General features: G+C 33.5%; 1 protein-coding gene across 5 annotated transcripts in view; it reads right to left on the reverse strand.

Moving 5' to 3' along the window:
* Nucleotides 1–1,087: 1,087 nt before the first annotated feature.
* The window catches only part of FSD1L (fibronectin type III and SPRY domain containing 1 like), a 66,509-nt gene continuing 52,992 nt past the window's right edge, over nucleotides 1,088–14,604 (reverse strand). For all 5 annotated transcript variants that reach the window (XM_055301973.1, XM_055301972.1, XM_055301971.1 and 2 more), the window contains 4 exons: nucleotides 14,204–14,304; nucleotides 13,492–13,743; nucleotides 9,572–9,660; nucleotides 1,088–5,248 (listed from right to left, as the gene is read on the reverse strand). In XM_055301973.1, the coding sequence (XP_055157948.1) occupies nucleotides 5,126–5,248; nucleotides 9,572–9,660; nucleotides 13,492–13,743; nucleotides 14,204–14,304 (565 nt within the window). In that variant the 3' untranslated portion in view covers nucleotides 1,088–5,125. The remainder of the gene's footprint in view (nucleotides 5,249–9,571; nucleotides 9,661–13,491; nucleotides 13,744–14,203; nucleotides 14,305–14,604) is intronic.

The raw sequence follows: 14,604 nt of genomic DNA on the forward strand, positions 1-14,604 counted from the left end.
GCATTTTAATCAGGAAGGTTTGTTTGGGTTTTTTTTTTTGAAGTCCTGGTGATACCACTTTAAGCACATGCTTTATTAAAAGAAAGAGCATCTGGAACTATCCCAACACTTAAATCCATTATTAACTGAAAATAATACCTTACATTTACATAGCATTTTATGGTGTTGAAGCAATTTCACATACTCCATTTCATTTTATTTCTCACAAATTCTCACACATGTGAGAAAAGACAAACAAGTTACAATTATTTTATGTAAGGCAGTGGAGGCCCAAAGATGAGAAATGATTTATGTAGAGGTCATAGGCCTAGATAGTATATGGTAGAACTATGGTGATTAATTTTAAATTACTTCAAAAGAAATGAAACCAAAATACTTTTTATATCATATCCAGAAATCTTAAAGATTGTGGTTTTTAATGTAGATTGATCCAAAACTTTAACTATTACATATCTTATAGTATGAATTAGTTATAAATTTGATTTTAAAGAGTCTCCCTTAAATGGTAAATTAGACTCTGTGCTTTGGTACCTTAGAGATACTGAAAATGTTAAAAAATATATATGCATTCTTATAGCCCTTAGGCTCTCCAAAAATTTCCAATACTAATAAAAAGGCCTTTTACCAATCATAATTTGACTTAATTTTAAAACTAGTCCAAACTTATGAAAACTCCAAGCCAAAGCAAACACATTCACCCACCTTCTGCCCTACATACTGTGAAATCCTGTACATGTCCATTCCCAAGGACCAACTTATAGTGAATGGGTATCATTAAGAAAATATGTTTAAACATAGGTCAAATGATTATGAATCAAAAGTGATTACCTTATATTGACCCAGAAATAACAAATACTGTTTTAATTTAATAATTGGGTACTCTGAGGAGAAAAGTACTATGGCAATCTATTATTTATAAGCCAGTACTAACCTTTATATGACAAGTCCAACAATATCTTTTCAATAAAAGCAACATATACCAAATACAGTCCATTTAAACTCCAAACTACTCAAAAAGCTGTATTTACATTAATCAAATATTCCAGGTAGCAAAGCATATCAGGTCACAAATATTTGGATAATGTGAATACTGTAAAATACACAGAAAACTAAAATTATACTGAACATGAGGTAATCGTTCTGTAGTGATTAAAGAAACATTCATGATCTATTATAACATTTCAGTACCAGCATTATGAAATGTACATTTTGGTTAAAAATAGCAAATAACTTTATGGTTACTTGGGTATTGAGTAAATTTATGCTGACTATACACTTCCCTAAGAGAATATATCCAGTTTAAAATAAAATCAAGGAAGAAAGTTTTCTAGACCCATTTTATGTGACTATATAAAAGTAAACCATGTTACAAGCAGTTAATTTGAATTTTTTATAAACTATAACAAACTTACTTTTTAAAATTTGACTTATTAGCAAAACATTGTTTTTAAGATTCAAATTTTGTCACTACTCAAAAAGGTAGTAAAACTATATGCACAATAAATCAAACTTCACTAATTGTGGAACTCTAAATACAAAGCATGGCTGCCCATATCACAGACACTTAAATATCTGCTGTATGAATTAGCTGATGAATGGACATTGATCTAAAAAATATGGGGTTTTTAAAAAAGAACGATAAAAAAAAGATAAGAATTACGATAATTTGAAAATATACTTCTTAGTATTTTTAGCCTGGAATCCACCATATTTTATACTAAGAAATCTACAGTGTCCTCTTCCAAAATTAATACTCTTTGCAATAATCATCTTCCATGTATATCCTTTTCCAACTTTTTCCATGGTTTCAAAAGAAACAAAAATAACTATAATTTTAGAAGTACAGAGAAAAACTAATCATTCTAGGTAAGTAATGAAATGGAGTATGTTACCTTAATTAAACTTTCATTACAAATTATTTACTTTTATTATTTGTACCACCCAAGAATCAGTCACAAAAAATTCAAATTATACATGATACTATTTATACTTTAATTCAACAAATGAGTAAACAAAACCAAGCCAATGTGTTTCTTTAGATGATAATATGGGAAAAAATTACTCTTTGCAGAACTAAGTAGGCCAAGTCTAGCTGTACAGTGGCTGTTAACGGTTTGTCAACATGTTACAGATGCCATCAATAAAACCCATGTACAGACAGGCACACTTCTAATACTATCAATTTGTTTACCTACACCTGGAACATTCAAAGAATTACTGTATATTAAATTGCTATGTGCGCTCAGTTATTAAATGCTTGATATATACATATTTACCAAAAGTTAAAGATGTATGTGACATAGTAAGCCCAAATAATCAAAATCAATTGTGAAAAAATTATTTTTCTAAAGTGCTTAAGGCAATTCCTTCATTCCTTTATCCAGTTTACCAAAACTGGTTTGGGATTCAACTGCTAAAAGAGAAATGCAATACTAAATGCATGTTTTTATAAAACAATTTTTTATACCTATGATACATCCATTACCGTCAACCTCTCATGCATTTCTTTTACAGAAAGCAATCATGTTTGACCTGTCAACAAATAGTAAATAAACTAATAACGTCTGAAAGGGTATACCGCCTTCCCATAATGCATTGAATTAAGCAAAAAGGCTCAATATTTTTTAATTCAAATGAAAATGAAAATGTTATATATTTAGTTACCTTAATGTGAGACTTTTTAAATAGGCACTACAGTTGATTATTTTCTATTTTGAAAATGAAGGTGGCAAACTTTTCCAGTTTAACACATATAAACTTAAAACCCTACACATTTTCTTTATATTTAGAGACCTTTAAGAAGAAGCACAGTAAGAGGGTAATCTCAGATTCTTATAATGAAGTCATAACTGTTATTACTTCAAATGAATTTTCCAAATGAATATTAGAAAATTTTATATGAAAGTTTTCAAATGATGGCATGAGCACAGGAAAGAATCATATGCACTCCTCCAGCCCCTGATTAATATTTCCTCTTCTCCATACCCCTGCAAATAGAAGGCCCTAACCAGTATAACATAATGGTCTCTGGCTTAAATATCAGTTGACACTGCATGGGACATGGAGCAAGAGCACGCTTAGAGGAAGAAGGCACTGAATTAAAGAGAAGACACAATTACTAAGACGTAATAGTAAAAAATTTTATACAAGAACATCTGGCTTTTTCTGTGTCATTTTTGCTAAAATATATACGTGTAACTGTTCGCACAAAGCCATTCCACCACTAACTCACTGCTTTCAGATTTGACTCTATGAAAGATAATTTTAACTGCCTGTTTCCTTAGGTCCTAAAATAACCCCATTGTAAGGAAAAGAACATCCAAACAATTTTTTGAAGATCTTTAAGAAGAACAAAACCCAAAATTCTACTTTGTTTGGAGAATCAAAAGGATATCTATTGACATACTTCATTCTCCCAACTGCATTGGTCTTTAAAAGTACCAATATGTCATGATATACTAGAGAAGATATAAATGTCTTCTGGAAAAATAATAGCCAGTTCAAAGGAATTTTCTCATTTAGGTTTGTTTTACCAATGAACAAAACATCCTAACAGTAAGCAGTAAACTTTAATAGGAGAGAATCCACTATACCTATTCCACAGGCCTTTCTATAATAGACAACTCAGCTGTAAGCAGCAACAATCACTTCTCGGGAGAAGGTTGTCTAGCACAATATACTTAAAATCAGAATGAAAGTCAACATGAGAAAGTAAAATCCAGAGACCACTCAAAATGCTCAAAGAATCCTTAAATACTGGAATCACAACTTTCAGTTTGGCTCAAAGAACTTGTATAACAAATTTTATCCAACCTTTAAATAATAGATACGTTCCGCTCAATTACCATATGTTTTATTCATTGTTTAACACATTTTCCCTAAGTTTGGGAAAGATTTGTCTATGATAATTTTTGGAAGAATTATACCCCTTTAGGAAATAAACGAATGTTGCAAAAGGATTAAAAGAAAAATAACATCTGAGTAGTTATGTTTGAAAAATTCATGTGGCAAGTAAGTGAAAGAGATATGTAGACCTTTTTTTCAAAACATTTGTTTAAACCCTTCCATATCTTACTAAAAACCAGACATAAATGACTTCAGTATAGTTTCAGGCACCTTCCTTTATAACCTAGCCTTTTGAGATAAAACATAAATGGTGTAGGTTTTTCTACCTAATGTATAACTTTAATAAAATTTCATTCCTACTTAAAATATTAAAAATCAGTATAGTTATCGATTATTATCAAATTCAAGTGGGAATTTTGCCAAGATAACTATTAAAGGTAGTATTGAATTAGACAACAAAATCAGAAAATAGAAAGCTTTTAAAAATTTTATCCATCATCCAAAATGATGGAGTGAAAATAAGTCTACTTAAACAAGGCAACAAAGAAAGCATATCCCTTTGCCACTGTTAGTGCAGCAGGTAAAAACTAAAGTATTGGTGATTTTTAAGCAACTATGTCTAGAAACTCTTCCTATTCACTCTATTTTGAGTTTTAACCGTAAGAGAAATATCACGACATTCGGAAAAAAGAAAATGATACACAATCTAGTCAGTAAACAAAAGAGGATAATTTAGCAAAGTTCAAACTTATTTATAAAAGGAGAAAAACAAACCATTGTAAGAAAGCCTTTCTAGAATCCTGAACCAATTATTTCAATTTTTAGAAAACCTTAGAAGACTGTTTTTTTTTTTTTTTTTTAAAGCTTCAGTGTATGAACCTAGTAACAGTGTGATGAGATAAAGTATAGAGGAAAGACGACAAAATTTAATGCTTTCCTCTCAGGTCCTAGGGCTACCATATGTAACTAAACATAGAAGAGCCAAAGTAACCCAAGAAACACAAAAAAAAAATGAGTTTTATATAACTTTTTAACACTGCCTTTCTTCCCATTTACTCTTCAAAACATCAGTTTCTTGTGTGGTATCTGCTTGCTTGATGATCCTGCACAGTAGGTTCCTGTGAGTATTTTGTACTAGATTCTTAATGCTAATACATTCCAGGCCTTAAAGCAGAGTGTAGCAAACCTGATTTCCACCACTCAGAAATTTCTGGGATTAGTAACTGCACAGAAAAGGCCACCCAATCAAAAAGGGGGTAAACATATTCTGAGTTAAGCATTACTGAGTAACATTGTTGAGGCTGCTAGCTGAACCCGTCATGCCATTTTCACTTTTCTGAAGTGTTCTCACAGCACTTGGCACCTGCATCCCAGTATTCAAAGAAAGTCCACCACACCAAACCTAAGAAAAGGTGAAACAAAGCTTCAGTTAGATTTCAAATCAAATTAGAACTTAGGTGATCCTTAAAGTTCCATTTGAAAGGCAAAATGCCACATATGTGAACAAGTGAACAAGCTCCAAACTGATAACCTTCATATGTGAACTGAGGGGATGTTGGAAAGGCTAACTCAAGAGTCTTAGAACCACAGAGGCGAGAGGGAGTCTTTACGGTAGAAGAACACACTGGAACTACATGTAAGAGAAGAAACTAAGGGCTGTAGAAATTTAGAGATTAACTTTTTAGGATTAATAGGCAAAGGATATTGGCTATTATTACTGATGCTAAACTTCACAATAAGAGAAGTGCAAAAAGAGCCAATTTCCTTATCCCAATTATTTCTTTAGATTATGATAATGAGGTGTGGCCTGAGACTATAGGAATCTAATGTTCCTGTGTTAACAGTAAAATCCATTATTTTTTCCCTAACTTGTTAATAGTAAGAACTCTTTACAATTCTTTAAGGACTTCTGAGAAAAATGCAAATGGCAATATCCACATATACCACATTGCCATAGTCTATCTATTATGAATGTGAATAAGTTCATGAAAGATGAAACTGCTTTGCTTGTAAACAGAGTAAGTATCATTCAATAAGATGAACAATAACTGATTTGGAACAGACTCAAAAGACTTAAAATATGTGAGAATGGATCATTTAAATTATCTTAAGTGCCTGGTTTGTAGTAGACATAGCTTGAGACAAGGGACCTAGAAACTGTTGAAGTATTACCACCTTCAATTATATCCTAAAGTGTTCAATATTTACTAAGTGACTACAGTACTGTACCAAAGGATTTATTAACATGTGAAGTTAATAGCTGTATGATTAACATTCCAAACTTTTAAAACTAGCATGTTCAGTAATGATAACTCCCAACATACAAAAGCAGCTCTGTGATCATAAAACCACTATATTACTTTTTTGTAAATTATTTAAGTGATTAACATATTTATTTGGAACATCGAGCACAAAGGTGCAAGGGCAAGTCAATGAAGAAAGATTAGTCTTTTTCAAAGTGGTACTGGAACACTTGGAATCCATATGCAAAAAATCAGACCTGGTACCATATACAAAAAAAAACTCAAAATGGATCGCGGGCCTAAATGTAAAATGTAAAACTGTAAAACTTTAGGAAGAATGCAAAAGAAAGTATCTTTGTAACCTTGAGTTAGGCAAAGCATGATCTATAAAAGAAAAAAATGGATAAACAGGACTTCATTAAAATGAAAACCTTCTCTTCAAAATGTTCAGAAAATGAGAAAAGCCAAACTGGGAGAAAATATTTGCAAAACAGTTATTTGCTAAGGGACTCATATCTATTATACATAAAGAAGGCTTAAAACTCATTAATGAGAAAACAACCCAATAAAAAATGAACAAATAGTATACACTTCACCAAAGAAATACAAATGGCAAATAAGCACATGAAAAATGCTCAATGTCATTTGTCCTTAGGAAAATTTGAAACCCCAATGAAATACAATTACATGCCTATTACAATTGCTGACTAATAAAATATCTGACAATATCAAATAGTGGCAAGGATGTGGTGAACTTTCATATATTTCTAGTAGAAATGCAAAAGTCATACAGCCACTTTGGAAAACAATTCGGTAGCTTCTTTTAAAGATAAACATGCACTTTCAATGTGATCTAACACTCTCACTCCTAGGTATTTATCCAAGAGAAATGACAATGAATATTCACACAAAACCCACTTGCAAATGTATACAGTGCCTTTATTCAAAATTGCCAAAAACTGTAAAGAATCCAAAAGTCCTTCAGCTGGTAAGTGGATAACGTTTGGTACATACATACATAGTCAACAATTAAACACACACTCCTCACCAGTAAGAAAGAAAGGCTACTGATAAACACAACATTGATGAATTTCAAATGTATTATGCTACAGAATCAAAAGTCTATTGGGGATCCCTGGGTGGCGCAGCGGTTTGGCGCCTGCCTTTGGCCCAGGGCGCGATCCTGGAGACCCGGGATCGAATCCCACGTCGGGCTCCCGGTGCATGGAGCCTGCTTCTCCCTCTGCCTGTGTCTCTGCCTCTCTCTCTCTCTGTGTCTATCATAAATAAATAAAAATTTAAAAAAAAAAAAAGTCTACATACCATACAATCCCTTTTCTGTAATATTATGGAAAAGGCAAAAACTGTAGAGTAAAACCTGGTTAGTGACTGCCAGGGACAGGTATGATCAGAGAAGTCCACAACAAAGGAATGACTTTTCTAGGGTGATAGAAATGTTTGAGGTCTTGATTACGGTGGTGTTACACAACTATATGCATCTGTCAAGTCCCAAAGAACTGTACACTCCTATACATTAACCTCAGTAAGCTTATTTTTAAAAAGAAAATTAATCTTGTACACAAAAAAATTTAAGTTACCTAGTAATACAGCCTTCAATGAAGGAAAAAAATAATTCCAACCAGTTTGAAGATACATTTCCTAAAGCATCTTTCAACATTTACCAATAAATCGTGGTTTAATTATTTGGAACAGAAAGCAGTAAACTCACTCTATATCTATGTGAGACAGACTCAAATTAAACATGAAATCTACCCTCTGAGACACAGGGAAAAAATTACTTTGAGTTTCATATGCTAAAAAAATTTGTTCCTGATTGACCTATTTGGAAAAACAGCCAAAAACACATAATACAGCAGAGGTTTCTGGCAAAGTAATAATAACCTTTTTCTAAATACCTAAGTATTTTTCTATGAACAATAACTTTATTCACTGATCCCTTTTACTTTTAATGAAAAACCAAAGTTATTAGGACTTTTAAATTTAAGATTTTAGGGTACCCAAGGTAAATAAATTATCATTATCAATTGTGAGATTTAAAAGTACTGTTTTAACCCCACATACACCTTGAATATGTTCTCTTCATAGTTAGAAGCTGCAGTCAGGATAATGATGAAGATCACATATACAAAACTTTCTACAAGCTCTGCAATGGAAATATACCGTTCTGATTGTAGAAGTAGCACCCGACTTAAGCCAGAATACTGAGGATCTCATCTGTACTGCAGAACTCCCCACAGTAGCCCAAACTACAGACAAATGCAAAGGATAAAGGATAGGAAGAAGCAGTAACATCTTCTTAATTAAAAAAAAAAATTCAAACCACATTTTATTTTGTGTAGAATCATGACCTTTTCTTGTATAAATCAACCTGAAATGGAGTAGTCCTCAAATTATGTATGTGTGTCTATGTATGTGTCTGCCTACCACACATAGACTCATCTAATATTTTATAAAGATGACACCATACTGCAACAGAAAAAGGATCTTTGGGGCACCTGGATGGCTCAGGGGTTAAGCGTCTCCCTTTGGCCCAGGTCGTGATCCTGGGATTGAGTCCTGCATCAGGCTCCCTTCAGGGAATCTAGTTCTCCCTCTGCCTCTGTCTCTGCCTTTCTCTATGTATCTCTCTTATGAATAAATAAATAAAATCTTTTTAAAAGCTTTACAAGAAAACAAGAGTATTTTCATAACCTTGGGGGGTGAAAATGACTTCTTAAATAGAACACAAAAGTGCTAACCATAAGTTTTTATCTTAATAAATTGAGCAATATTAAAATGAACTTAAAAAAAATAAAATGAACAACTTTTGTTCATCAAAAGATACCAGTAAGACAGGGAAAAGGAAAGCCAGAGTGAAAGAGAAATTTGCAATGCATGTATCAGTATGTAAACCACTCAAGAACCCAATGGATATATAAATGATGAAATACTCATCTAAATGGAAAACAATACATATAAATATAATGGAAAACTATGTAAGAATGAATAAACTATCACCACATAGAACAACATGGATAAATCTCACAAACATAATGCTGAACCAAAAATATATTTATGATTTATACAAAGTTGGAAAGGAGACAAAATGAATTTATGGTATTAAAACTCAAGATAGTAGCCACTTTGCCAGTTGATCCTAGGGGCTAGAAATAGGCACAAAGGGGTTTTGATAATGAGGTTCTAATAATGTTCCATTTCTTGATCTAGACACTTGTTACAAAAATGTGTGCAGTCCTATGAAGATTCATCAAACTGCATTCTTATAATAATTTTATGTAATAATATTTACTTCAATAAAAATACCAAAAATATAGAGACAATCACAGATTTGGGAGAGAGAGATTAGGGAAAGAGGGAAGAATATAAAGAAAAAAATAAGGTATTTGGCTTCCCCAAATATATAGCACAGATTTTTCTCCTTAAAGTTGCCAAGCCAAAGAAAATATAAATTAAGTACTAACCATGAAACCAGGTAGTACCGGCTGAGTAAATTTTGTCTTAAAGGAATACAACAACTGTTTTGAGCTTGCATCATAGAAAGAAAGTTGACCTAAAAGGGGAAAAAAAAGCCTTATTATACAAAAACATTTTATTAAATCTAACACAAAATCATGGGTAAAAGTAGTAACTTATTACATATTTTGGCACTTTTTTTGGTTACAAATTATACAGACTGGACTCAGAAATTCTCACTAGAAAATTAGTACACATGCTAAGGAAAAGCCAAAATCTAATTTTCTTTCCTGATTTTCAAGATCTCCATAGTGCTTCCATAATCTGGCACTATTCTACTTACTCAACTATAAACTGTTTCTTTACTTTATCATTATTTAACAAATGGTTTTCTTAACTCAGTAAAAACCGGGCTATTTCTTCCCATTCTTGCTATAACCAGCTTCTCTATGCAATTCCTATCTTCATTTAAGGCTTACTCTATCAAACCTTGTCTTCTAACCACTTGAAGCCATACTCATTTCAGTCTCTGAAATCATAATTATCACTGCTTCAGCTTTTTAAATTTTTTTTAAGATTTTACTTATTCATGAGAGACACAGAGTCAGAGAGAGAGAGAGAGAGAGAGAGACAGGAGAAGCAGGTTCCATGCAAGGAGCCCAATATGGGACTCGATCCCGGGACTCCAGGATCATGCCCTGAGCTGAAGGCAGATGCTCAACCACTGAGCCACCCAGGCATCCCACTGCTTCAGCTTTTCTAATTTTTAAAATACCTTCACAGTCTTTCAATATGATCATGCAACTAAAATTACTGTCTTTCTAACCACTTAACTGTCCAATCTGATGGCCTCCTTACATCTATTTCCACTTCTTGAAATTCTATCCCATGACTTCTCCACATCTCTAACCCTGAGGATACTTCCTGTCTCCTTTTCTCCTACTCTGAATGTAGGCACTTGTCCAGGCTCTGTTGTCTCTCTACAATGTTCCCTCAATGACTCAGCTACCACAAAACAAAGAAGAGAAACTATTATTTATGTCTACCATTAAAGCACTGGGTTCTTCATATATATTACCTCAAAACATTAGCCAAACTAGGTATGCTCACAAAGTTAGTAAACAGTAGAGCAGTCTGTGAGATCTTCAGTAGCCACTCTGTGATGCCGTGTCTAAGTTTCAGCTTCAGCTCTAGTCTTCTGAGTTCTACCACTGAATTTCTAAGTATTAGCCAGCTGTGCCATATGGTTGTCCTGATGGCAGCTCATCTTTCTCCAGGACTATGTTCCCATGCTTCTGATCACATACCATCCTCTTGACCACACTGGCTGGAATCTCAGTCATTTTCAACTGCTCTTTGTTTACCCTCCAATCCATATTTAGTTATTGAGCCCTATAACTTCTACTACTACTCACTATCAAATCCATTCCTCTTGATCCATACTGCTCAGGCCCTGTTAATACTAATCACTGAACCAGTACTTATTAAGAGCTTGCTATGTAAAAAGCACTTGTCAGGCAATAGGAATATAATACTTAATAAATAAATATGGTCCTGCCTACACTGTTTAAAGACTGACTCCTGAAAAGTCTTACCCTATATTTGCAATCTTTTTCATATTTAACCACATACTCTCCAATATTTCTAAAACTAGATTACCATCATATATGACTATAGTTTTCTAAAATGCCCAGAAACTCCTTTCCCTCAAGTACTAAAAAAGACAGCCTATCATTATTTGTCAAGGCCCTCAGAATCTGATCCCATCCTACATTAACAACTCTTTCCTGTACCCTATGTTCTAGGCTAGCAATTACATTTCTCACTACTATTTTTGAGGAACCATGAAGTATGAGAAAAGAGACAGAAAAGGGTAAGAGCGAGTTATCTTGAGAGTTGAAAAAGAATAAAATGTGTATATATGTCCTGAGGAGAATTATTTATTTGATTCAAAGTGAGTAGATAAAAAAGAATGCAGCAAAACTAACATATCACTAAAATTAAACCAAGCCAAAGTTAACTTTTTTCTTTTGAGTAACTAGGTTGAAGGCTCAACAAATTATTTGGACATAATGTTACTTAAAATGACAAAATAGGGTTTTATTAGCTCAAAGTGTCAACTTGGAAAGAAGTATCTAGGGAATTACTTTTGTTCCCTAACTTAATAGTCGCATCTTCAAAATTTTTATATGAATGCCTGGGAGGCTCAGTCGTTTAAGCATCTGACTCTTGATTTTGGCTCAGGTCATGATCTCGGGGTCATGAGACTGAGCGCCATATTGGGTTTTGTGCTGGGCATGGTGCCTGCTTAAGATTCTCTCCCTCTCTCTCCCTCTGCCCTGCTCATTGATTCTCTCTCTCTCAAAAAAAAATATATATATTTTGATGATAGTAGTGACGATATTCAAAAAGCTTAAGCAAATTTTACAAAAGATAAATCAAGTTACTTTTTAGATGACTTTAACAAAAGTTTTCAAAAAGCTTGGCCAACTCTATGACAGTGAAACCGTAAGAGACTCTTAACTATAGAGAAAAAACTGAGGGTTGATAGAGGAGAGGTAGATGGGGGATGGGCTAAAATGGGTGATGAGTATTAAGGAGGGCTCTTGTGATGAGCACGGGGCATTATATGTATGTGATGAATCACTAAATTCTACTCCTGAAATCAGTATCACACTGTATATTAACTACCTAGAATTAAAATAAAAATTTGAAACAAAAGAGAAAAGAAACTTAAGGACAAATGTAGTATTTTCCTTTTGAGTTTGAACACTAAACTGCCTAACACATGGGCGAAAAAAAGACAATCTGACTGCAACTCCATGAAAAAGACCTAGTGGATTGTGTGGCTATAAGTTCAAATAGACCAACAGTACTATCAAGTCACATTACTAGAAATTGTGTTGCCAAATCACATGTCCATGATGATCAGAAGTTCCATGTTCTACTTTGAGAATCAATGCTTAAGAAATATGCTGACACAGAAAATAACCACAGCAGCTTATAAGGTTTTGGAAAAATTAAAGGAGTAAGAGGAATAGCTAATGATACAGAGAATGTATAGTCTGGAAAAAGAGCAAGGGAAGAATGTTAGGAGTTTTTTAACAAGTATTATCATGAGAATGTGGATTAGGGAACATAATTCAGTGTTTCTTCAGGTGACAAAATTTAAGGACAGTAATCTCAGAAGTTATTAGAAAACAAGGTGAGTCAATTATTGAAAAACTTTCTACTACTAAGTACTGATCCAACAATGAAATAAGCTTTAAATTTCATATTAAAAAGCTCTTCAGGGCAGCCCCGGTGGCACAGTGGTTTAGCACCACCTGCAGCCCGGGGCGTGATCTGGAGACCCTGGATCGAGTCCCACGTCGGGCTCTCTGCATGGAGCCTGCTTCTCCCTCTGCCTGTGTCTCTGCCTCTCTCTCTCTCTCTGCATCTCTATGATGAATAAATAAAACCTTTAAAAAAAAAAAAAAAAAAAAAAAAAAAGCTCTTCAAGCACAGCAGTGACAACTACCTGCAGAGACAACCATAATAAGTATTTTGTACTGTGTGGCACATGGTTTGGGCAATTTCTAAGGTCTACTCCAACTTGAAAAATCTGACTCCACAACTCTTTATAGGTAATAAGGTCAGGAAAGAATTAAAATAGAAAAAAATTTTAATGCTTAAGACTAAAACTAAGAAAACCATTCTTTCAGACTTATAAGCATATTATAGATGACTGTTGTTTAAGGCTTCCGGCAAACATCACACACACTTCCAGTCAATTCTAGAGCTGAATATGTTTGTGATCCAATCCTGGTAGGTCAAGACACCATTACCACCATATTAATGGAAATTGTATATTGACAATTACCAAAGAAAAGTACTAAAATATAAGCAATTATGACAAAAGGACTTATGAGAAAATCAGTAAACTTACCCCCATCAAAATCACAAAATACACCTATTCTCTCAGGAACAGCAACATCCAAGGCTTTGACTTTATTATTATGCTTTGCTGCAAATGTGTTTTGTAGCCAGTTGTTGACATGGATACACCAACTAGTGTTTGTCTTTCCTAATTGGTCAAATTTCCCCAAAGTCTTATATGCTACTCCCACGCTGTAGGATTTACAATCCTTCTGGGCCTTGACCTCCCAGTAATGTTGTCCACTTTCAATAGCAGTGTCTCCTACAAAAGATCAGAAAGGCAAATTTGACTATTACTTCTTCTTTATGAGTTACACAGATTTTTACCTATCTCTTATCCCACAGAATGGCACAAAAAATCTGATTCAGAAAAATAACCATATTAACACAGACAACAAACGCAGAGTATCTGCTATAACTTTACTTGTATATTTCCTATTATTAAATTTTCGCATTTATAAAAGGTTTTAAAACTTTTATTCCTTATTATCTCTTTAAAAGATATGCATATACATAAAATACAAAGTAAAATGAATTAAAGTTTTAAACAAACCAATAATTAGACAATTTGAAACCTCCCAAAAGTAATCAGGCTTCAAGAGGGAGAAACCTTGGCAAATACTCATTCAATACATAGGCCTCCTCCAGCTCAGGAGTGGCCACCAGTGTGACCATGATGCTTTTCATATTAACTGACATAATGAAGGCTATGTTTATCCTACCCAGCACTGTGTATGACTCCCCAGTAAAACGATCTCTGCTGCCTCTTACTGCTGGTGGCCTGGAGCCTATGGATGTCCGTTTAGGGGATGGTGTGCCACTTCTATATAAGCAGGAAAAAAGGGAAAACAAATATTCTATGTAATAAATGTTTCACAAACCAAAATCACAAATCATAAAAGGAAACTTTGAAAAGATTTTTAATTATTTTATCTGAATTATTATTAAAGAGTTGTCAACTATAAACACTGAAATGTAAGAAGTCATCAACATAAAGCAGGCTGAACACTAATATCATGCAGACAACAAAGTTGATACAAAGAACACACAGTTGAAATAAGAAACAATGCCAAAATGAGACAAGATGAAAAGGAAAACAAAAGAATGGAAGGGGAAAAACCTC

Source organism: Nyctereutes procyonoides, unplaced genomic scaffold (assembly GCF_905146905.1).
Source record: "Nyctereutes procyonoides isolate TBG_1078 unplaced genomic scaffold, NYPRO_anot_genome, whole genome shotgun sequence".
NCBI lineage: Eukaryota > Metazoa > Chordata > Mammalia > Carnivora > Canidae > Nyctereutes > Nyctereutes procyonoides.